General features: G+C 38.6%; 1 protein-coding gene across 4 annotated transcripts in view; it reads left to right on the forward strand.

Annotated features, from left to right (window-relative positions):
- Positions 1–24,404, forward strand: part of tnr (tenascin R (restrictin, janusin)) — a 240,954-nt gene that overhangs the window by 160,743 nt on the left and 55,807 nt on the right. For 3 of the 4 annotated variants that reach the window (XM_070541686.1, XM_070541689.1, XM_070541687.1), the window contains exons 8-17: positions 5,230–5,349; positions 5,488–5,631; positions 6,998–7,113; positions 9,382–9,532; positions 12,312–12,490; positions 12,764–12,854; positions 13,302–13,402; positions 15,573–15,675; positions 16,432–16,521; positions 23,237–23,367. In XM_070541686.1, the coding sequence (XP_070397787.1) occupies positions 5,230–5,349; positions 5,488–5,631; positions 6,998–7,113; positions 9,382–9,532; positions 12,312–12,490; positions 12,764–12,854; positions 13,302–13,402; positions 15,573–15,675; positions 16,432–16,521; positions 23,237–23,367 (1,226 nt within the window). The remainder of the gene's footprint in view (positions 1–5,229; positions 5,350–5,487; positions 5,632–6,997; positions 7,114–9,381; positions 9,533–12,311; positions 12,491–12,763; positions 12,855–13,301; positions 13,403–15,572; positions 15,676–16,431; positions 16,522–23,236; positions 23,368–24,404) is intronic. The other variant, XM_070541688.1, reaches the window with a different exon arrangement.

Raw genomic sequence — 24,404 nt, forward strand, 5'->3', positions numbered from 1 at the left:
TTGGCTTTTTGATAACTGAGCTCTGTGAGTTTGGGATTTAGTAGTTGGTATCTTCGATCAGGCGACATATGCCTGTAACAACACTTTGATCAGACCTAATGACACTCTTGGACTCTTGGAGATTCCTGCAAAAACTTCAACTAGATAAAAAAATTAAACCAGAGAGAAAACACTCTTAATTATGAATGTTGCTTTATTCTCAGCACAGACTCGAGCATTTGAGTAAATGCCGACTAATATCTCACTACTTCTCACTGAGGATGCTCGTAGCTGGTGATGCTGGTAATTTATTTTCTCCTGAATGCTTGGCAACCTTGTACTCATCAGCAGCTTGGTGAGATTCTGCATCGGTTAAAGATTTCTGTATAACAGACAGATCTTTCTCATCATTCACTCTGTCCTTGACTTTCATGTGGAGGATGTCTTTTTTTTTCTTGCTCATCATCTAGTCTCCACAGTGACCTGATTTAGTCTCTTCATCTGTACCGTCGATTGCTTCTGCTTTTCTTTTGTTATTTCCTCCCCATCAAAGTTGATTTAAACTGATGAAATAAATCTAGCTGCAAAAGCAAGAGGAGTTGTCCCCACTGCTTAGAAATGAACAAGCTGCTGCACAGCATGTGCCCATCTGTCAGGCACGTGAGAAAGTAGTTGAAATAGCTCCTAAAGTGCCCCAAAAGTTCCCTGGGGAGGACTCGACTCAGCGCTGTGGTGTCCTGTATCACGGGGTGAGAGGTTGTTTATCACACCATTGCACTCACTGCTCCTTTCCTCATGTTCATCTCCCTGTTCTGCCTCACCATTGTTGGCTCTTTATCTCCCTTGATCATCTTTCAGTGTAATTGTTTACTCTCCTCACGCACACACTTCTACTCTATCTCCTCAGAGCATTTACAACTCAAGCCATTTGTACCTCCCATCTCACGCTCTCCTCCATGTCCTTCACTCGTCTCCCCTCCTCCCCTTTGTTCTTGGTGGCAGGAGGAGCTGTAAACACTCCTGTTTATTTCTCCACATTTAGATTCCACACCATATCTAAGGGTTATAACTTGAAAATCTCCACTTCAGCCTCCTCTCACTACAAGCTTATTTTTCCTTGAAGGAATATGCATTCACAATGCAGCTGGCTTTAAAAACACAGAGATGTATTCTCTAATCTGCTTGACGTGTCTTTAATTATATACTTAGTTTATACTTTGTATTATCAGAGGCTACCCGGCTGTGAGCTACTACAGATAGTGAAGTGGTCTTGAGCTTGTGAGCAGGGACACAGTCTGACCTGGCTCTGGGAGCTGCGGCGCTTAAGTGCTTTTAAAGTGTTGCAACTTGCTTTAGACAAATGTGCAAAGTGAAAAACAAATATGATGAAATCTCAGTAACATCTATTTACTGACTTTGATCTTCATCCATCACCAATTCTTTCAAGTGTATTACTTCCCCTGTTTTTCATCCATTTTTCCAGAGTTCTGTGACCACTTACAACAGTCATCAACCCAATGTGAAGAAAGTTTTCCATTTCTGTCACAACATCAATGAATGTAGTAAGGAAAACAAGGTGATTTCCAGCAGAGTACCAAACTTAAACCACTGACGTCCAAAATTGAAAACTGAAAAGGTCTGAGTAATTCCATTGCTCTTTTGTGTTAAGTAGACAATCATGTTCAAGCACTACACATACCCCCTTACACATAGATTTGCTTGCAATTTGTGCAATAAAAAAAACGTTTGCCCACCACAAATGTGTTTGCACTGTTTAGCATCATTCCAACTGTAGAACGTGAATTTTCCCCAAGCAAAATGTCATAAAACCCCAATAAGTGGGGAAGACACCTTGCAGCCAGGGTCAACCTTTCTGTACTAGTCAACCTCCAGCCACCCACAGAGGAGGCGGTGGCGCCTAAAATTAAAATGATAGACAACATTGCTTCTGAAGCAGCTACATTGCAATTGTGCGTACCATTGTGGTGGATCAAAGGAACTGTGGTCCAGGGCTCTGCCCCACTTCCAGGGTCTCACAGTAAAGAGGGGTGGCCAAGGGGTGGCCATGGCCGCCCCTAGAAAAATGCTGCCCTCCTCAGGAAAAGGCTGTGCTAATAAATCATATTAATGTTCGCTCAAACCATGAATTAATCTTATTTATTCAACCCATAATTGTAAAACAAAATAAAAATAATACAATTAATGACTGAAAAATATTCAGAATAAAAAAAAAACATATGTTTCTGCTGCTCACCCAAAAAGTTTTTATCTCCATAGTTTTTTGTGAATACAGAGACATGTGAATTAAACAATGAAAAATTATACATTTTAAAATAAAACTTGAAATAACATTTTAAATAACTGAAACATATTTTTTCTGAAATGTTTGTGCATGTAAAATTTAAGTTAAATGTTTTGGATAAATATGGTTATTTTTTTATATATATATTTTTTTTTTTTCAATAAAAATAATATTAAGGAGCAATGCAATACAACACCACAGGCTAAACTCTCCCAGAGTTACCACAAGGACCAATTTGGTGTGTCACCCCAAACATTTCTTGGGCCCTGTCGGGCCAACCCTGCCAACATTTCTTGGGCCAATGCCCAGCAGGTTCTGAAATGGAAGTGTAGAAGCAATTGGAGAGTTGCATCCATTAACTTTAATTAAAGATGAAACTTTCCAGTGGTTTTAAAATAGTTATTCAGATTCTACTGGTTCAATGGATGTTAAATCTGAAGCAACTACCAAAATTATGGTGGAAATACCATTAAAAGGAGCTGAAGCATCAACGTTTATAGGACATAAATCTTGATAGTTTTTGCATTATTTTTGATGACTCAGCACTTTGACCCAGATGGTGTTCTAACAGAAAAAGGCTACCCATCAAAACGTGCTGCCTTGCGGTATTGCACACACACATAAATAACTTTTGTCACATGATTTTTACCTGAAACACAATATATCAAACAATCCTGATTGATCAGTGAGAGGCATTTTTGTTTAGATAAGTCTTGTTTTGACGTTTCATCACTGTTTTCAATGTTAATTTCAATTGTTCACCTTCCTGTGACTTTTAGTTTAACAGGTGTTGTTATAAATAGAATAAAATTCAGCTGTCTGAAATTGCCTTTATAGTGTAATTATTCACCCTATAGATGGGAAAACTCTTAAACAAAATTGTTACACTATTTGTGTTCCGTTCTCGATAAACCCAGTAAGTATTGCTGTTGAAACTTGCTTCACTGAGATTTTTTGACAAGGCAGGATGACTTGTCAGTGCGCCAGAACTTAATAGATTTGGCACTGAGTACATTTACAGTCTAACTTGGTCGCTGTTGCAGAAATATAGCTGCAGTTTCAACAGCGGATGGAGAATTTCATCACACAGTAGCAAAAATTCAACATTATGAGTTGGTCTTCATGGCACAGACAGTGCATGAGGTTATAAAGATCACAAAGGTCACTTGTTTGGTAAAACATACTATGTGGGGTCATTTACTGTGTCCTTGATTGGGGTGACGGTGGCACAGGAGTTAAGTGATCGCCCCATAGTCGGAAGGTTGCAGGTTTGAGCCCTGCTCAGTTTGTCACTGACATTGTGTCCTTGGGCAAGACATTTAACCCCCCATTGCCGGCTGGTGGTGGTCAGAAGGACTGGTGGCGCCTGTGTACGGCAGCCTCCCCTCTGTCAGGGCGTCCCAGGGCAGCTGTGGCTACAGTGTAGCTCATCCACACCAGTGTGTGAATGTGTGTGTGAATGGGTAAATGACTGATTGTGTTGTAAAGCACCTTGGGGGGTTCCAGGACTCTAGAAGGCGCTATATCAAATGCAGGCCATTTAAAAAAACACATCTGAATTCGTAACCCAATTGGCTAGAATAAGTGACACAACTGGCGCAGTTAACAATCATCTTTATCTTTATCATCATCAACCTTTAGTGACAGAGCCCCTTACAGGCGTGAGGCATGCCTCCAAAGTACTGCACCGAAACAAATTTATAAAATCAACAAAAACTATTAAAAACAAACAAGTCCAAGTAATATAAAATCACATAAAAGATCAAGAACAGCCAAGCCATAAATAGGGGGTCTTCAGCCTTGCCTTAAAAACTGCTACAGATAGAGGAAGTGCGTTCCACTTCCACTGTTTTTCATTCGAGCATGACATATGGCTGCAACAACTCCGCTAAATATGCTGGAGCCCGTCCATTCAGAGCCTTAAAAAGTTTAAATTTAAAGTTTAGAATTCTAAAATCAGCAGGCAACCAGTGAAGAGCAGCCAGAACAGGTGTGATTGTGATCAAACTTTCTTTTGCCAACCAAGACTATCGCTGCAGCACTCTGAACGAGCTGCAGTACCTGACTTACACCAGATAGTCTAGGTGTGATGTTGTGAAGGCATGAACCAATCAGGGATATTGATGACAGCATTTAAAAACCATCACCTAGTTCACACTTTACGATTGATCATCAATATGTTCAGCTAAAAACTGAATAAAAAACAGACCTTAAGTGATTAACTCTATATAAAAAGGTCTAAGCAGTGGTTAAACCAAACTCATTTAATAATTATGAAATAATAAATCTTCCTCTCAGTTTTATTACTGCCTTCCAGGTTGTTTATGAGCAAGTCAACTTAGACTTTTTAAATAACAGATTGAAATGATGATAAATGTGCCTATAGTGGAACGCTATTTACTTCAAATGTAAAACTATGTTTTTTTTAAATATAGTTTTAAAATGTGAATTCAAGACTACTCTGATCAGTATTTGAGGTTAGATTAAAAGTAAAAAAGTTTAGACTTTTAAACATATTGGATGTATTTAAATCATGAATGATGTCTCACCCTTCAGAAGGAGTCTAGTGTAGCATGTCTGTACTGTGTGGTATCGTGTCATCACTTGGAACTCTGCATCCAGGCTCTAGTTTCCTCATCACTGCCTGAAAGACATTGTCTGCATACAGAAGGGCTACACATCTGCATTTTAACCTTGACACTTTGTCTATGATGGAATTTTTTGAGCCTCTGGCTAAAAGGTGGATGCTGACACTGGTATGAAATGGGGTCTGCAGTTTTATTGTTTGTTTAAAGCTGGAAACAGATTTAGGTTTTTTGTTTGTTTTACAACAACAAAAGAACAAGTTCTAGCTTATTTCAATGGTTTTTATTTTTCCATTCCAGGATGACTGAAAACGACAGTTCCATTATTGTTAGATCAACAATGTTTGTTTTTCATATCAACAGTGGCACCAGCCATGAACTTGAACACACGAGGGGTCACAGACTGTACCATTGACCTGGAGTGGGAGGGGTCAGTTGTGGTGACAGATTTCTTGTTGACTTATGGACCAAGCAGCCCTGCAGGTACGTAAGGACCTGAACTTACCTTATAAATTAAGAGATGTAGTAGCCTAAATCTTTGTGTTTGAATATGTGTTAAATATCGAAAACAAAGGTGCGTTCTGTTGTCAGATGTCAGAGCTTTTCTCCGATCTCTGTCAGGTGTGCAGTATGAGATAAGGCTTCCAGCAAATACAACATCCTGGACAATCATAGGGCTGGAAGCAGGCTTGGAGTACAACATCAATGTGTTTGCTGTCATCAACAACACAATCAGCATTCCTGCCAGTATTACAGTTTGGACTTGTAAGTGTTTTTATTTATTTTTATTTGATTTAAGGCTCCGAAATATGTTTGTTATATTAATTTAAATGGTCATCTTTGAAAGTATCATGTTGGTCATATAAATGCACACATACCATCACTGAATTCTCTAAAAAAGTGTAACAGATCATAATCTCACACACACACACACACACACACACATGTGCACAGAGACAAGCAGGTTTTCAGGCCAAGCTGTTGGATTTTACAGGGAAACATGTTGGTTGCTGTCAAGCCCACTAGTCTATAGGTTTCTCAGACCTCTGAGTTAGTAATAGACTATTCATTATGCCACTTGATGTGTGGCTGCACAAACATATTTCCAATAGTGACATCATGGATGGTAAAATTATCTTCTATTTCACAGCTAAGTGAATTTTATTTCAACAATCGTAGATTTTTGACTTATAAAAACAATTTAGGCCAATTAAAGTCGATGGAAACATTTTTCAGCGAGGCTATGATATATTAGGCTGTCTCTGTGAAATGAAATTATAAAAATGGAGAATCTGATTATGCAGAAGCATGTTTGGGATCAGAACTGCTGACAAAGATAATGATTTAGATCATTTGCAGATACATTTGCATCCGTGGTTATTAGTTTCTGCCCAAATATTTAAAGCAGCAACTGTTAAAGTCCATGAGTATTCATGCTTTAGGCATGTTTATATTTCAATTCTGTGTGTACAACTAAAATGAACCGAAAACATCAAACTATTTAATAATTAATAGAAAAAGACAGTAAACGCAAAATAAATAGGTACATTCCAATTTTAGTTTTTATGTTTATTGGCATTATTGTGTTTATAAAAATGACATGAATTAATTTTTTAGAAACATTTTAAAGCTAATGTTCTGCTGCTGGCCAGGGAGAATTTATCTGAAATATTTCCACGATCCCTGAAAGGGCAACACAGTTGGTGTGTAGTTCTGTGAGTGTTTCTCTTAGATTTTGTATTAATGATAATAATGTACAGAAAAATGCCAAATTTCAATGACATTTCTCAAGATTAACAATACCACTCATAATGAACAAATGAGGGTTAGGGTTACAAGGCTACAGAACAGATATTATTATGGAAGAGAATTGGGGCCACTGAAAAAGAAAGAAAATAAGTAAAAATTCTGAACTCTGAAAAAAAAGACAGAATTTTAGGAATAAGTCTATTCAGTAAAAAAAAAGTCTGAATTCTGAGATTGATGTTAGCTTTCTGTTTATTTTCAGTTGCCCCACCCTCTTTTGCACATTGTAAATGTAATAGTACAGATACAAATTTATATAAAGCCAAGAATAATGGAACATGTGGGTTATTGAAGAAAGATAACACAAGTCTGCCAATGTCTCCAGATCTGTCCAATCCCGATGGTTTAATCTTCAAATCCATCACAGAGACGTCTGTGGAGGTCCAGTGGAAACCGTTCTACTATTCCTTTGATGGATGGGAGATCAGCTTCATTCCTAAAGTAAGCCAAACCCACGTGGATGGAGTCTGAGTCTGCTATTGTTCCGATTTTATTTGACCATATTGTTTTATTGCTTTATTTTAACCCTACAGCCAAGATATTCCCACTTATTTAACTATTGCATGAATTAGCTGTGGAAGCTGATGCCTATTGAATGAGTTGGTCTTGATTCTGTTCATGTTCTGTTGGCATTTTTATAATCCTAGATTACACACATCATTTTGATCACCAAACATTACCTGTTTTTGAAGGACTGTGTAATAATAAATCACAAGTAAAAATGTTGAATATGTTGGGGATTTATTGAGAGTTAAATTTCAACCCTGTTTCAAAATATTAGATGAATTGTTTTAAGAATATTAACTATTAAATGGAAAAGGTAATAAACAAATTTTCTTCCACTTAGCTAAATCATATCAAGGTCGCATTTAAAGCAAAACAACAATTAATAAAGCTGTTCTCTACAGATCAACCTCTCACTGTAATTGGTTTCCTCATTTAAGGTGTTTGCAGGAAAGATTTTCTCTGGTCAGGTGGGGCGCTGTGACCCAGGTCTGATCATGAGATGTTCTTTGAGGGTTTTGTTTTTGTGGATACAGCCAATTTTTCTTTAATTGAAAGTATAGAAAACTGTGGCCTACCTTACTTTTACAGACTTGAGCCTTCTTCTTCTCTCCCTTCTTTTTTCTACCTCTCTACTGTCACTCTTCTATTATTTCCTAGCCTCCCCATTCTTCTCTCCTAATCTCTTGATTCTACCATCCAAACACTGCCTCTTTGTTGAGATCTATAACTCCTTCCCCCACTGTTTTCTCTTGTACATGTTCTCGCCTTGCCTCCTTTTCTCCCTCTCTCTTCCCAGTCACAGGGGAAATCATATTAAGACTTGGCAGTCCCACCCCCTGTGGACTCAAACCGGCAGTGGGGATTGTGAATTTTGACAATCTCTTAATGGAAGAAGGCATTAAACCTTTGACTTGTGTGAACTAATTCAAAATTTACTAAAAAGGAAATGGAAAAGGAGGAAAAGGGGGAAAATTTCAAGACATCCTTTTTGTCAGAGACAATATTGGTGCATGAGTGCATAGTACAGTATATAAATCATAACCTTGTTGTTAGGGCCAACAAACCATGCAAATGCCACAAATAAATACCATACAACAGGCAACGGTGGTAACCAGCTACTCCACTGTGCAGCCCGATAAATAATGCAAATATTTGCACATGCATGCAATTTGTTTAAGATAGACTTTTTTCTGGTGGATAATCAGAACAAAGAAAAGACGTGTTTGTGAAATATTGTAGGCTCTGAAAATTTGACTAAAATACAAAGGAAAGAAAAATTGTTATAAAGTTGTTATAAATTATTGTGAAATTATGAGTTCAAGAATCTGCTGCAATGATAAAAATCCAATGTGCTCAGTCCAGATTAAATACAAAGTCAAATATTTTGATTTCCTTTCATCTTGGTCCAGTTTTCATACATTTGCCTTAATAGATTTTGAATAATTTTGCTTAAAACATCAACAAAACACCAGAGTTCTCCCCTTTATGTAGAAACTGTGCAAAAACAGCATTTGCATCACCAATAATGTTACTGTTAAGATGATTAATTGTGTTTATAGCTTTTAGCTTTCATTGACCTGTGGTTCATGGCATTTAATACTATTAAATTGACTGAATACCAATTACTAGTGAACAGTAATGGTTATTTATTACTCCTCTCCTGGGTTATGCAGTGGAGGTGATTATATTACAGTCACATATTTAAAAATGTATATATTTAAAGAATGTGACAAGCTGTTGTATGTTTGGTTTTACAAAACACATCAAAGTGCTGCTGGTTTGGGTGCTCAGACCAGCAGCAGGGAAACATCTGTCTGTCAGCAGGAAGTGCATTTGCAGCAGTGGCTGTTTGAGAACAGCTGGTTAGAGCTGGGCTTTTGTATTGATGAGTGACAGGCCTTTGGAAAAGCAGAGTGCTGCCTCTGCAGAACATGCCCTTGGAAATATTACTGTTGCACACTCGTTTCTGCAAGGTAATATGGTTTGGGAATTTCATTTGCAAAACCATTTTAAGTTTTCGGTTCAGCAATGACACAAAAAAAATTGAAAGTTGTAGCATATATGTTTCCAAATGACTCTTGCATAAATCTACAATATTTTTGCGAGACTTTATTCTTTATCCGTTTGAATATTTAAATGTGCTGAAGTTACTTTTCAAAAGAATGTTTTCATCTGAACAGTTTACATATGTTTTTTTTAAAGGATAATGATGGAGGCATGACTGCACAGCTGCCCAGCACCATCACCTCATTTGTCCAAACAGGTCTAAGACCAGGGGAAGAGTATACAGTCAACCTGTTGGCACTCAGAGACCAAGGTCGAAGCCAGCCTGTCACTGCTTCGTTCACAACATGTACGTAACTTTACGTAAGAACGGAGAACTACAGGTATAGTTTAGTTTCAATGTTTTGTAATTGCACAGTTTTTGTTTGGGGTCAGCACAGATCTGAGCCCCCCTTTGCTTCTGGCTGTTCCCCCTTGTTAGCTGTTTGGGAGACCCAAATTCGCATTGTTTTGCTGTCTTGTGATAAAAAGATGTACGTAACTGCAACCCAACTTTTTAAAATTCTGTTTTTTTTCTATCAATGTGGGGTGCTGCATGTACATTAATTAGGGAAAAAATAATTTAATTATTTTAGCAAATAGCTGCTACATAACAAAGAGTGAAAAATTGACGGGGGTCTGAATACTTTTCGTACCCACTGTAGATGCATTTTATTATTTACTGTGGTTTTAAACGCGTGAATAAATGTACCTAAAGTGTAGCTGGAATGATCAATAATGTCATGTATCTATGTTGAACCTTCGATTTCTGGCTTCCGACTGCAGAACTAAACAATCACATCACAGCTGATGTCGCTGCTGTGCTTCAGCCTCTGATCTGGCCATGATCACATCCTGTGAGCTCTCTCATTAGCTGAGGCACTGATGTCACGACACCTGTTTGCCCTGTCAGGCTGTGCATAGTTTATTAGTGATTTAGTGCTGTACAAGCTGGATGGATGTTGTTTGTGTGCTGTTCATTACTTGGGAGTAACCAATAGTTTAAGATGAAAAAAATTATATTAAATTTTCATTAATTATTTAGATAATATTGATGCAACTTTGGACATATATTTAATATTTTATTGTAGGGGTCCATCTAAGATACGCAAGACACTGAGTGTCCTGCAGAACTGCAATCTGTATTGTATTGTTTTTCAGGGATAAAGAAAAAGGTATTTTCCAACACTAAATCTAGCCTCTGAATTCATGTCGCTCACTCTGTAGAAAAGGCAACTTGTTGTTTTTGTTTTGTCACATATCTGTGGTTAGCTGAGGCACTGCCCCCCCTCCTCATCCAGCTACTGCTACTGAGACAGGTGTAATAGATCCAATTCAAATCTCCTCCATAACAATTCATACTCTTGACGTCTGCAGTCAAAACACCATCAATTTCCTGTCAAGTCTATGTCGTTTTTTGGGGTTGTAATTAGGTATCGATTAATAATTCATGTCACCCTCTCATTAATTTTTTATGGTGGCTCACTGCATGACACCTTATTGGATAATGAAAAGGAAAAGACAAATCTGATGTTACTAAAACATTCATAACAAAGATTCATCCTCCCTTGGAGGTGCAGGTAGCACCATGTGGCATCAGGAAGGTAATCCAGAGAAAGAAAGAAAGAAAGAAAGAAAGAAAGAGAGAGAGAGAGAGAGAGAGAGAGAGAGAGAGAGAGAGAGAGAGAGAGAGAGAGAGAGAGAGAGAGAGAGAGAGAGAGAGAGAGAGAGAGAGAGAGAGAGAGAGAGAGAGAGAGAGAGAGAGAGAGAGAGAGAGAGAGAGAGCGAGAGCGAGAGCGAGCGAGAGCAGCTGATGTGGAGGCTGCTTCTCAGCAATTGCCTTCCTCAGGATGTTTTCTAGGACAAGACCCGAGCGGCCAATTTCAAATACTTCAAGGATCAGAGTGGACCTGCAACATGTCAAGAATGAGTCCAAAGTCTACTTAGATCTCAACAGCTTGAGATGTAAATAAGAATAAAAGAAATTCCCTCATATCACTCAGACTGTGAAGTTTGTGATTAGTCAAACCTGTTGCCAAATAGATGAGAAATAATTATGCTGCTGAACCATAATGGCATGCTTTTCAGCTTTAAACTTGCATTAAGCATTGGGCTGTTTTATTTTTTATTTTATTTTATCATTGTGTTGTGTTTCACATTATCATGCAGAGCTAGAGCAATAATTATATCCATTTAAAGGAGAGAACGGTTCTATTTAATGACATTCTTACGTGAACGTTGAGCTTTATTAAACTACAGGTAAATAAATTATGAAAAGTGCTAATCTAAGTTCAATGCACATTTGTGCCTTTTGTAATTTGTTTAAAACAACAGGTGTCAGACGGGATCTCTTGTGAAATTAACAATCTAGTAATACACAGTGCTAATTAACACAGTCTCTAATATGCTGCCACCTTAACTGAAGTGTCTCTATATCTTCATTGACTCCCTGATGCTAACACTGTGCTGAGAAAATCAGTGTATCCTGAGTCTGACAAACATTTGTGCTTTTCTCCTCATACCCGATGTGCACTCAGCTCGGGACACCTCACAGGTGTCATTTTATAACAATCAATGTGGAGACTTGAATCACAGCTCATGGTTTACACCTTTTAAAGATAAAAAGTACCATATCAGTGTGTGTCAGGTCTAATCCGTGTGTCATGGATGGCTGTCAGAAACCAAGAATACTAAGATTAGGAGAATTAGCAATCATTTTTAGCTTTTTAAATTGGTCCTTTTATGTGTGACTGAAACATGTCCAAACCCAGGTTTGGTCACAGCAATGTTGTCTTTGGTTCATTTGGAATACAATGCTTCAATGTTAACCCAAAACAAGACAGATGTTTCAGCAAAAATGACAGTAGTATTAAAAACCAAGTTCACTGAGAAACCGCTTTTGCGAAATTCAGTGTGAAGTAAGTGGAGTAAGTGGTAGAGTCACATTGCTGTTAGCCAATCAGAGGCAAGACGTCAGAATGTCAAGAAAAAACACTCCAGAGATTGAATCAAGGCTTTTGTTTATGTTAGAGATTACCGCTAATTTGTTGAAAAAAATGACTGAACTTTGCTCTTCCCCTGTTCTGCAGTGATTGATGGTCCCACGCAGCTGATCATCCGAGATGTCTCCGATACCGTGGCATTTGTAGAGTGGACGCCTCCAAAAGCAAAGATCGATCAGATTGTGTTGCGTTATGGCCTTGTGGGAGGGGAGGGTCCACGGACCACTTTTCGCCTCCAGCCCACACTTACCCAGTACTCGCTACAGGTGCGTTTAAGTTTGCAGAAATCGTTTTGAGTAAAGGGCACAGATTTTATCATACTGTTACCTAAAGGGGCTCACCTGCAGTCTGAGCAAAGAGAAAACTTTTTTGTGCACGGTGCTTTTTATATCTTTGGGTTATTGTGTTTGCCTGTGATGCTCATTAAATGATTTGATCTCAGAGTTTTTCCTTCCATCTGTGTCTGGAGATAAAACCAAAACAAAATGTGCAGAAAGTGCCTAAACAGCCTGAGCTGTCTGTTTTCTTTCCTTAAAAAGGTTCTGCGTCCTGGCTCGCGATATGAGGTGTCCGTGAGTGGAGTGAGGAAAGGAAACGAGAGCGGATCTATTACGACTGAATTTACTACCGGTGAGGTCTGACAGCAAGCAGATGTGGTAATACCGCGTGTGATTTTGTGCCTGCAACCTTAAAGGCACTTTGTTTAATGCATGCCACATTGTTTATCTGCACTGGAAAAGGTTGTGAATATCTTTTCAAGACAATAGCTACTTTGCTAAAGGTTGTGCAGATGGGAGTCATTTATTTATTGAAAAACAAATCTGAATGATTTCTGAATACTTTTTGCAGCGACACAAACTCTATTTTTGTGTTAAATATCAATTCAGGCTTGTAAATTAGATCATATTGGCACAAAGGGACAGAAAAATAAATCTTAGCCATTTGTCACACACACTCACCATTCAAGGTTAATGGCAGTTTACTTTGATCTGTATTTATTTGTGTTGCTTTTATACTGCGGATTTTTGCTTGCTCACAATCCCTGAGAATCGGTCTCTGTGTTCCCAACGTTGTCAGCTTTATCGTTCTTCTCAGAGATCGATGCCCCCAAGAACTTACGGCTCGTGTCCAAGACCTCCACTACCCTCGAGCTTGAATGGGATAACAGTGAGGCTGAGGTAAAGAGACTGGAATGAGATTTAATCCATTTATCTCTGTTTGCTTTCAGCCACTTTGAGAGATTGATGAGTGTGTCATTCATGCCAGGACAACGAAGTCTAATCATTTTAATGCCATTTTGTGTTCTTTGTTTATTTCATGTATTTCTTTATAAAAACTATTGGCATTTTTATTAATGCTCATCCATAAAACAAACTGAAAATTAGATTTTGGGAAAATATTTTGATTGACAAATTCACTAATATTTCATTATATTATGGGCATCCACAAATTTGGTCAAAAAATACACACATTTATTATTGTTATTAGAGAAAAAAATGTCAATGTAGGCAGGGCATCTTTATATGTATACCATATTTCATGCACAGAGGCAAATCAGTGTGTTTTCCAGGAGCAAGACTTGGAAAATTAACGTGACAGCATAATTAAAATACACAAAAAACTTTAAAGTGGTAAATGGCTTGTACTTGTGTAGCACTTTATCAGAGTTCTACAACCCCCCAAGGTGCTTCACAACACAAACAGTCAACCACCCATTTACACGCTGTTGATGATGAGCTACAATGTAGCTACAGCTGCCCTGAGATGCACTGGCAGAGGCGAGGCCTGACGAACACCGGCGCCACCGGTCCTTCTGACCACCGACACCAGGCTAGGCAGGTTAAGTGTCTGAAGGTTTTCAATTGTTAAATGGGACACATTTGAGGTCATGAGTGAGCTGATTCCATCTGTGTGCAGCACAGTAGCTCAAAGCAGCTGTTTGGGTCTGGAGACTAGGAGGCATAAAGGCAGATCAGGAGCCTCATTCATTAAACGTACCTAGGCACAGATCTGTGCGTAGAAACAATTCTACGCAGAACCTCATCTGCTCCTTGATCATACACGCCGCATTGCCAAGGTAACCAGACTGAATGACAGCTGCACTCGCAGGCATTTCCAAATGAAACTAACTCCAAACAGAACGACTCCTTAAATGTAAATGAGAGCCCGTTACTCTACAATTGACCAAATCAATTTTTTTTTTAAATTTCTGACAAGAACTTCTCCACGTTTTTAAACTTTGTTACTTGTTTGGTTCTTTTGCGCTTCAGCAGTCAGTGTTTCGATCTCGTTGTCAATAAACTTTTTCTTATTTTTTCTGAAAAAAAAAAAAACTAAAATAACAGAGAATCCTCTCGTGCTGAGGACGTAGCGTAACCAAATATGGTTAATTGAGGGTGTTTCTCAATGCAAATGATGGTCAACAGGCACGAGCACCTGAGTATGCACAAGTGGGATTTATCAACAGCTGATTGTGTGTGAGAGGCCACCGCATGTTTCATAAATCAGACTTTGAGCTGTTCGTACGAACATTCTAAACTCCACTCGTGGGATAGAATATAGGAATGTTTCTACGAACGTTTGATAAATAGGCCCCTGGTCTCTTGTTGTACCCTCTCCTATATCACATAGGGTTGGTCATTTTATAATGCTGACAAACCTGGGATATGTTTTTTTTAAGTAAACAAAGATTGACACACACACTTTAAGTCGACCCCTCATGAAAACAATCAAGCAGAGAGTAGAGCGGATTATCATGGGAATTTTTCCAGTGAAAAAAACATTGAGAAAATAGATCAGCTCATATAGTTTAAGTTTGTTTCAGTATTTATTTTTAGTTGGATTAACGTGGATAACTGACCATCCAGAAATAAGTACGTTCTCACGGTGCAGCATTTGTTCTCGCTAACATCGCTACGTTGGCTTTTTCAGTTGCACTGAAAAATGAATGCGTTCCCAATCTTCTTTCTTTATCAGTTCTATTGAGGGTTTACAATTTTTTTTATTACAAATTCACTAGCAACACTCACAGATGGTGTGCTGCAGCTTCATAAATGACAAATAGTTGTGAAACAAACATCCCACTGGAGGCAAATGCTCACCAAGTATTTATCTAATTAAATAAATGTTTCTCGGCTGCTTTTACCATAAATCTAACAGCAAAACAAAAGTAAAATCAAAGTAAAACAATATCTGTAGGAATCAAGAACAACTTACAGAATCTATATTTTTTATTTTTCCATCTAACAAAAGGCATTACCTTTTATTTTATTTGAGCATTGAATAAAAAAAGAAAAGTATGTGTACATTTCTTTCAAGACTACCTCCAGTTTTACTATGTTTCCATAGGTGGAGGGCTACCAGGTGGTTTACAGCACTTTAGCAGGAGATCAGTACGATAAAGTCATCGTTCCACGCAATGAGGGAACCACAACTAAAATCACACTCACAGGTGAGGTCCAGAGCTGATGTTTTTCTTCTTCTCCTTTATGTGCAGTCACTTTGTCTTGAATTATTTATCATGAACATCTGTAGAGCTCTTATGCTCAGCGGGTTGTTTTTCCTTCAGTGTTATCGCAGCGCATCCATCTACAGTGTACTGAAGATGCTGGGAACTGTCAGTGTTTTACATGGCAGGATTATCTTCAGGGCTAACATTTTGTTGACGGGCTACTGATTGTATCTGTGAAACGCTTGTTGTCCTGCGGGCATATTGGAAGGCTGTCAGAAAGATGGGTCAGCTGGGATGTTTTTTTTTCTTTTGTCTGAAAGGCCATGGTGCTGCAAAGGGCACGGCCTGCCTGAGAATAGAAGCAAAAGGTCCTTGTGTTATTCCGTCAGGCTTCTCCAATCAATACAATCTCCTCTTTCTTTCTCCGTCGCTTGCACTTCCTCTCCCTAGATACCTGCTCTAATAATCTGTCATCCACCAGCTATTTTTTTCATTTCTCATCTCTTCATCTTTATTTCCACAGCTCAAGAAACTGAAACATGTTCGACTGATTTGAATCTGTTCCATTATGCAGTTGGCAAAAGCCGATTTCTTAGAAAATCATGTAGATGTAGATGTACTCCCCATCAACAATGAACGTATAATATCCCCGGTATGGTAATTTGCATGTAATCAACATGTGTTGTGCATGAGGAGGAGAATGTGTGTAATGCACTACCTGAAAAATTGTTGGTTCTTTCTGACTTTGTGCTTCAGATTTGTTGCCGGGGACAGAGTATGGCATCGGCATCTCTGCTATGAAAGGTAGCAACCAGAGTACACCGGCAACAATGAACGCCAGGACAGGTGAGTGCTGCAAATATTTCTTCTATTCATATGGTTCAAGTAAACCTTAGAAACATGTGTTAGGTCATTACAGCATGCATCCATGCATCCACATGATTATGTCCCTGATCCAGAAGTCCTTTTGGAAAATAAAGCTAATGACATTTTGTAAAGAATTATTTATCATGTTTGTTTTATTTCACCACCTTGGGCCAGATTTTCTCATAACAACATTTGAGCCTGAAATCATTTAGCTAAGTGACCCACATTGATTTAAAGGTGTGGTTGACTGAAAAAGCATCTTTTTATCATAATTTCTGATTTTAATTAGTCACTGGGATTTTAAAGCCCTCACATATTTATGTCACACTGTGAATTTGCATTCATGGCCTTGCCCATCTCGGCTCGTGTTCGCCCACAGGGAGGCTTTTTAAAATGTCTTTTCCAATAAGGGGAGAGAGCAAAGAGTGTCCTGGTGGTAGTGACTCTGTAACATGAGTGAACACATTCTGTTAGCCATTCAGAAGCGAGGTTTGTGCATTTCATTAAAAATAACGAGAAATCCAGCTGTTTTCAGCCCACCTCTGCACCAGCTAACTTCAGCATCTCAGAACAGGAGTATCATAGCTTTATTTTTTTAATGTTATGGATTTTATCAATATGTTTATCAATAACCCATTTCCTGTAGTCGAAGAGAAAAGGAGACAATGAACAACAAGTCAACCAGTTATAACTGTGGTATATGCACGAGGCAAAATGCCCCGAACATCTGGTCAGACTTTTTTTAAACAACAAGATAAGACAGAAAAGGGAGTGAGAGAGAGAGAGAGAGAGAGAGAGAGAGAGAGAGAGAGAGAGAGAGAGAGAGAGAGAGAGAGAGAGATTGAGTGTGTGTATGTGTGTGTGGGGGGGGGGGGAGAACAGTGTGTGGCTGTGTCTGAATGTGAGAATGCTTCAGGACATTTGTTAACAGGATTAATGCAATGAAATATAAAATTTCCATAACATAATCCCTCCTGTTTATCCGAATAGGATAACCAAACAAAAAAAAAAAAAAACAAAACAAAAAAACAAACAAAGAACAACTAGAACTGCAAGCAGTTATCAACGGGTTCCAAGCCACTAGCGCCAGTCGCCCACCCGCCCCCGCCCTCAAGTTCCCCACTCCTCACGCAGCCCCGCCCCAAAGACACGTTTTCCCGCCGGCGTCCCGTCCTATTTTTAGGGTGCAACGAGACTGTTTTTCAGCCCTCTTTCTGAGGTGGTCTGCTTCAGGCTGACCTGGGCCAACACTCCCCCTGCTGACAGCATATTCACACCTTCCACTAGAGCAAAGCCTCTGATTGGTGGGTAGGATCAACTCACATGGGCTTATGGCATGCTCATTTCATTCTCATTCATTATCATGCTGATTACCTAGAACCTAAAAATGTCTCTGACTGCATTCCTTGCATACCTAAGCAAGGATGTGTGGAATCAACCGGGCCAAGCTGGGGCCATCTGGAGCTATCCGGGCAGGGTCGACCAGGTACAGATGGGAATGGCTCTAAAAGGTTGAAGGATCGATCCCAACTCTGACCAGAACATGACATAAGCTCCAGCCTACCCAGTTAATACAACCTGAAAATCTTAGCCTCTTACATGCAAACAATGATTTTTAGGAAATTTTTCAAATTTTAAATTTTAAATGATCATAAACCACGCCCACTTTGATCAATCAATCAATTGATATTGTAGTCTTACAACTCTATAATAATGACAACCACTAAGTTTCGTGCAGATCCATTTAGCCAGTTCAGCAGTATAATGTCTTCCTATTTATAGCGCCCCCTATTGTTGAATCAAGCTGAAAATCAAGATATCCACTTGAATTGACCTTAGGTATGGTGGTTATGAATAGCTTTGAAAAATGTCAAAATCTTTTGAAGTTATGCTAAAAAAACAGTTTCATTCCCCAAAAAATATTTTAAAAAATCATATAAAAACAAATAAGCAAATTATCCAAAATCCCTTCACATCGTTTGGTCAGCCGCTCCTCCTCTCTTGTCAGGGAAAGTAGTGATGTGATTGTGATGGACGGCCGGGAGGAGTTAACGAAAGTACGTTTGACTTACTATGCAAATTTCTACTAATTAGCATAAGTTAAAATTATTTTTTAAAATACTCATCTAAATTTGACTGAATCAAAGAACATACTGGATGAGACCCTTTGTTTTTTTTACGAATGTAATGGGGAGAAACATGCCATAAACATTTTTGGGGTACAACAGCGCCATCTATTGGACAAAAATCTAAATTTTTTCTGTGATTGTAGATGTCACTATGACTGATTTGATTTGTAACTTTCTGTACAGAATATATATTTTTCATGAGTAAATGGGCGAAAACTTTTAAAGCCTATTTATAGCCTATAAGCCACGCCCACTTTTTAATCATTTTCGAAATATAGCGTAAGGGTCCAATGATAAACATATCTGCCAAGTTTTGTGGAAATACATCAAGCCGTTTTGCTGAAACAAACTTTTTGAATCTTTAGCGCCCCCTATCGGTGAATCCAAACAAAATTACGTAGGTAGGGTTTACCGCTCATACTTTGTAAGGGTCTAGAATCTCATCATTTTATCTTGAAAATTGTTGAAGATATAATCAATTAGGACATTGCTAGCTAGCGCACTGAATTTGACATGGTGTCATTAACCCAATTTTCAATAATTCCGCATTTTTCTTCATCACAACAACTTCTCTTCCTCCATAGATCATATGTTCAAAGGTTGAAGTTGATTTGACGAAAAATGACGAATAGGTGATTAAAACTAAGTTTTGCGTTTTTTGAGATCTAGCCAAAAATCTAGGCGGAAATGGGCGTGGCCAATACAAAAAAGATGCAGAATCTTCCAAGGATCATGTCCATATAAAGTTTTTTGACTGTAGGGCCTATGGTTTGGGAGCTAGTAGCTCAAACGTGTTCACCTCCGCAATAGCGCCACCTAGGTGACTCGGGGTCCAAATTTTCGAACCTGAGTAGCGGTCAGGATTTTCTATCAGACTGCCATATCAGATTTTTCCTGGCAATTTCAGGCTCTTGCCCCCATACAGTATTAGCAGAGAAGAAGAATAATGAAAAATCCGTAGAAAAACAATAGGGTTCCAATGCCCTAGGGTTCCAATGCCCTTTGGGCTTGGAACCCTAAATAAGTAAAATGCAATGTTAGATAAATAGTATATTTGGTTAAGTAAATTGCTTTAAGAGCTATTTACATTTTTGACACTACTTGAGACCAATAAGCTGTAATACTCTGTTTAAATATAGAAGATCACCTTGCCTGGTCTTTATTTGTTTTAGTCAGGAGATCTAGGATTCTTTTATTCATTAAGGGATTGTACACACTTCCTGTTTATTCAAGAAACAGTCAGGTTTATAAAAATTTAAGAATTTATTTTACAAGCAATTAAGACTTGACAAAATGTTTAAACTATTATTTACTGTGAGTGGATGCGACCTAAAAGTATGGTGTCTGGAACTTATGTGTGAATATAATGTATTCAGAATCTCCGTATCTCAGAAATCTGAGTTCTGGATGGAAAGAATTCGGTTTGCAAACAAGCTAGGAAGTTGTTATCATCAAAACCCCATACAGACGCTATCTCGCTGTGTTCTACCTCACCCGTTCTGGAGACCCCCGTTTGGATCCGAGATGTCAAGGAGCCGATGATCCCACTGCACGTGGTTTGTAGAGAAACCTCAAATAAATAAACCGGGAGGCAGCAGTGCAGGGGTTCTGCTGTCCTCCCGGTTTTTGTTTGTTTTCAACCTCTTTCGTTTAGATTTGTTTGGATTTGTTTGAGTTTTAAACTGTGGTAGTTTTTTAACTCTAAGTGATAAGTTTTGGCTGATCCAGTGGGATCTTTTTGGCTGTTTGGTTTTAAGGTAAACTTTGCTTGTGCAGTTTTACTGACCTCGGTTTTTAAACACCTTCGTGTGGTAAAGCTTTTTGAAATAAGTTTTACTAGGTGTTTTAGTCAGTGTATTGTTTTGGGAACAGTTATCAACTTTGGGATTTTAAAACACCTTCTGCTCGGTTAAGCTTTTAATATAAGTTTTAACCAGGTGTTTTATAGTTGATAATTTGCTGTGTAATGTTAACCTTTTAGAGAGATCTGTTTGCTTGTGTTTTTAATACCTTTTTGTTACAAATAAACCCATTTTAAACTCCTCCGCCAGTTCTCATGTTACCCCCATCCTTCACATTTTTACAACACCTGTCGGGGACGTAACACTGGCCATTTTGTGACGTTAAAAAAATGATAAGTAAAACAATAAGAAATTCTACCCACTTCCATAACTTGTCACCATTACCTATGCATCATGACTCAAGGGACAGGGAAGGGGGTGAAACCAGGAAAGGTGATCACCTCGATAGTTATAAGTGCCAATAGGGTACAAATCAAGCAACTCAAGACAAAAATGCTAAGCATCTAACAAGAAAAATAATAATACTCTACGATGAGGTAGGAAAGGCTCAGAATCAGCACGATGAAGTGAGAACACAGCATGAGGTGCTGCATTCGATTGTCTATCACGGATCGTAATCTCAATCCTGATAACTTTGTCCAAAGAATCATTCCTTACAAAGTGTATTACAAAAATCAGTAAAATAATAAAGAGCAAAGAAATTAATAAAACATGATGACATTGTAATGAATTAGATTACATGTTATTTAATGAGCCATAAGGCGTGGGATTCCATAGGAAATATGAAATCCACCTTACAGATCTGTGAGTTATTTAAACCAGAAGATTGGATCTTTTTATTGCAGGGATTAGATAACCACTTCATATTCACTCAGAGACAACAGAAGAGAGAGAGTCAAGTTTAAAAGTTAAGAATTTTATTACTGACAAATTAAACTAGACTGACTTTAAGACTAAATGTATGGCGTAACTTAAGTGGATGAGACGGTGGATGGATGACGTGTGATGTTAATCAGAACCAGCAAATCCAAAGAAACGATTAATTCTGACGGGAACTGAAGGTGTTGTCTTTGCATCAAGCTTTGGTTAGGAGGTCCATAAACACATGAGACACCATTTGCCGGTCTACATACCCTGAGCGGAAGTTCCCGTTTAGATCAGGATGTGTAAAGGTCGAGCTTGACCTTATGGAGCCGGAGCATGTAGAAGAAGCCACGGCAACCAACCACCCGTCCTGGGATATGTCCGGGTCACGGCAATTTGTTGACGTCTGGTGAGACCCAAGCCTGGGTCTGGATGGTTCAGCTGTTATTCTGAAAGGAACTGTTGCTGCAGTTGGTATAGCGATGCATTTTTCAGCTTGTCGTTGGTTCTTTCGGTTAAAGAGTTTTAGATCAGGATTGGCCACTCCGTCACTTTTTCTGGAATGCTTTGAACTGGTGTTAGAGATGACGTGGCATAGTTTTATACTTCGGATGTTATGGTTTATTGTCGAATGAAAAATTACCAAACACCATCAAAACCACACCTCCGTCAGATCTGTAAGATTCTGATTGGATCAGTGAAAGTAATGTGTTATGTCTTTTCAATGCTATGTGAAATGAGTCCTGTTGGAACACTTAAAGTCACAGCACCTTTATATTCAGTAGGATTATAATAAGGTAATTCATATTTTGATTTCACAGATCGGTCACATCTTATTTATTGACTAACACTTTGATGGATTAGCTTTATTAAAATAGAGTTCTTTGATTAATTAAAATAAAAGAGTTCATTCTTCATTTTTTTGTTGAGGTGAAAATAAGCAGGTTAGAAGGAATGCATGAGACCTTGAGACCCTATCTCATGCAGACTAGTCTTGAGCAAAGATGGGAAAAAAACAGTCCTTCCGTTCCGTTACAACATCAACAGCATTTTACAGAAATACAAGTAATCTGTTAAATCAACACAATTATAAACTTAAGGAGAGCTATATCATACATATTGAAGTGAATTCACTGTGAAGCACAATTCTACAATTTATAGCAGTTCCTGTAAAGAGATTGGGAAGGGTTAGCGAAGCCATATAATACACAGAAAACATCAGTACAGTGTATTGAAACATCAGGTGAATTTAGTTTAAAGCCTCAAGTTGCTAATCAATAGGCATTGATTTACAGTAGAGAACATTGCAAATGTATTGAATAAATGAGTAAACCACACCTTTATGTTGTTTTGGCTGAAAGAAGAAAAAAAAGTATTTTTTTGCTCATCTCTGCATTTGCATTTATTTGTGTGGCTAAGTGATTTTTCTATCAGTGTCAAAAAATAGGTTTTAATTAGTTTCCGGTTTTTAAATGCAGTGTATCACTTTTTCACAACAGATTTAACGGTTATCTCACAAAATGAGCTGCTGATGCAATAAATCACTTTTAGTAGCTTATCTTTTATTTGACCTACTTTTTATCTTGCTCCTCCTCCTATAAAGATCAGTGAAGACTGACATTTTAGGCAAACGATGCTTAGCAGAAGATTAACTCTAAAACTTTGAAGATCAGAAATAGACTCTGAAGTCTTTTTTTTTCAGTTATGGGTTTATTTTTATGATAGAGAAGCACCAAGCTGTGATTTTGTAAAGAACTTCAGATTTTGTTTGTAAATCAGATTCTTAATTTTTAGGATAGTCTTTTAGTTGAAAGAACAAGACTTGACACGTTAGGTGCAGTGATCTAAACTGGGGTCAGAATCAGAAGTGAAAGCCTGTTTTTCCTTCTGTTCCTATAGGTCTAGATGTTCCCATGGACCTAACTGTGACAGCTTCCACTGACAACACCATCACTCTGGTGTGGGGTGTGGTCCGGGGTCCTATCGATCACTACAAGGTCACCTACACATCTTCCTCTGGTGTCACTGAGGTAAAACATACAACAAACTGTCGCCAGTCTGTGGTGAAAGTCTGCAGTTAAATTTAAACTTCATATTATGGTCTGTTGCTTTGTTAATCTGAAAGAAAAAGGTAAAATATCTGAAGAAGGGTAAAAAAACACACTCCTTTCCTCATACATTGCTTTGAAAAGTTTTAAATAATCCTGAAATTTCTCTAAATCATGCCTTTGGACTGTCCCAGTGCTCCTAGGAGCTAAGTTGTATGAGGCTTTTTGCCTCTGGTAGGGTCACCCATGGCAAAGACGCCTATTTAGGCCGGATCTTCATGATCGATGTTGTCATTTCATCTGATCTGTGGCTGCATGTCTTTGACACTCAGGTATCTTTGACATCGTGAACTTTGGGTGGTGACTGAAAAAATAAGATTGTGGATGCAAGCGGAATGAAATGGGTTTTCTCTGCAGGGTGTCTGGGCTCTCCCTTAAGAGATAGGCTGAGAAGCTTGGTCATCTGCGAGGGGCTTAGAGTAGACCCACTGCTCCTCCACATCAAGAGGAGCCTTTTGAGGTAGCTTTGGGCAACTTGTTATGCCTCCTGGACGCCTCCCTGGTGAAGTTTTTCAGGCTTGTTCAACCAGGAGAAGACCTAAAGAAAGACCCAGGACATGCTGGAAGGACTATGTCTCTAACCCTAACCTTTCCAGGGAATGCCTTAGGATTTCCCTGGAGGAGCTGGCCCAAGTGGCTGAGGAGAAGGAAGTCTGGGCCTATCTGCTTAGGCTGCTGCCCCAGTGACCCAACCCTGGATTAACAGAAGAAAACAGATGCTTGGATGTCTTTCTGTGTGTTATTTTCCTGCCCACCAGCATACTAGCTTCTGCTAGAGGCTGCAACCTGGATGGCTCGTCAGCCTGAAGTGGCTTCTTTTTTGACCAGAATGAACCTGAATAAGATTTTATTGAAACAATGTGAAATAGTTTTCTTGCCAATTATCTGAAATAAGTGAAGAGAAACGTAGCTGGAAATGGACTCATAATAGAAGGTTGGGCTGCCTTTGTGACTCTTTT

Source organism: Nothobranchius furzeri, chromosome 11 (assembly GCF_043380555.1).
Source record: "Nothobranchius furzeri strain GRZ-AD chromosome 11, NfurGRZ-RIMD1, whole genome shotgun sequence".
NCBI classification, from domain to species: Eukaryota; Metazoa; Chordata; class Actinopteri; order Cyprinodontiformes; family Nothobranchiidae; genus Nothobranchius; species Nothobranchius furzeri.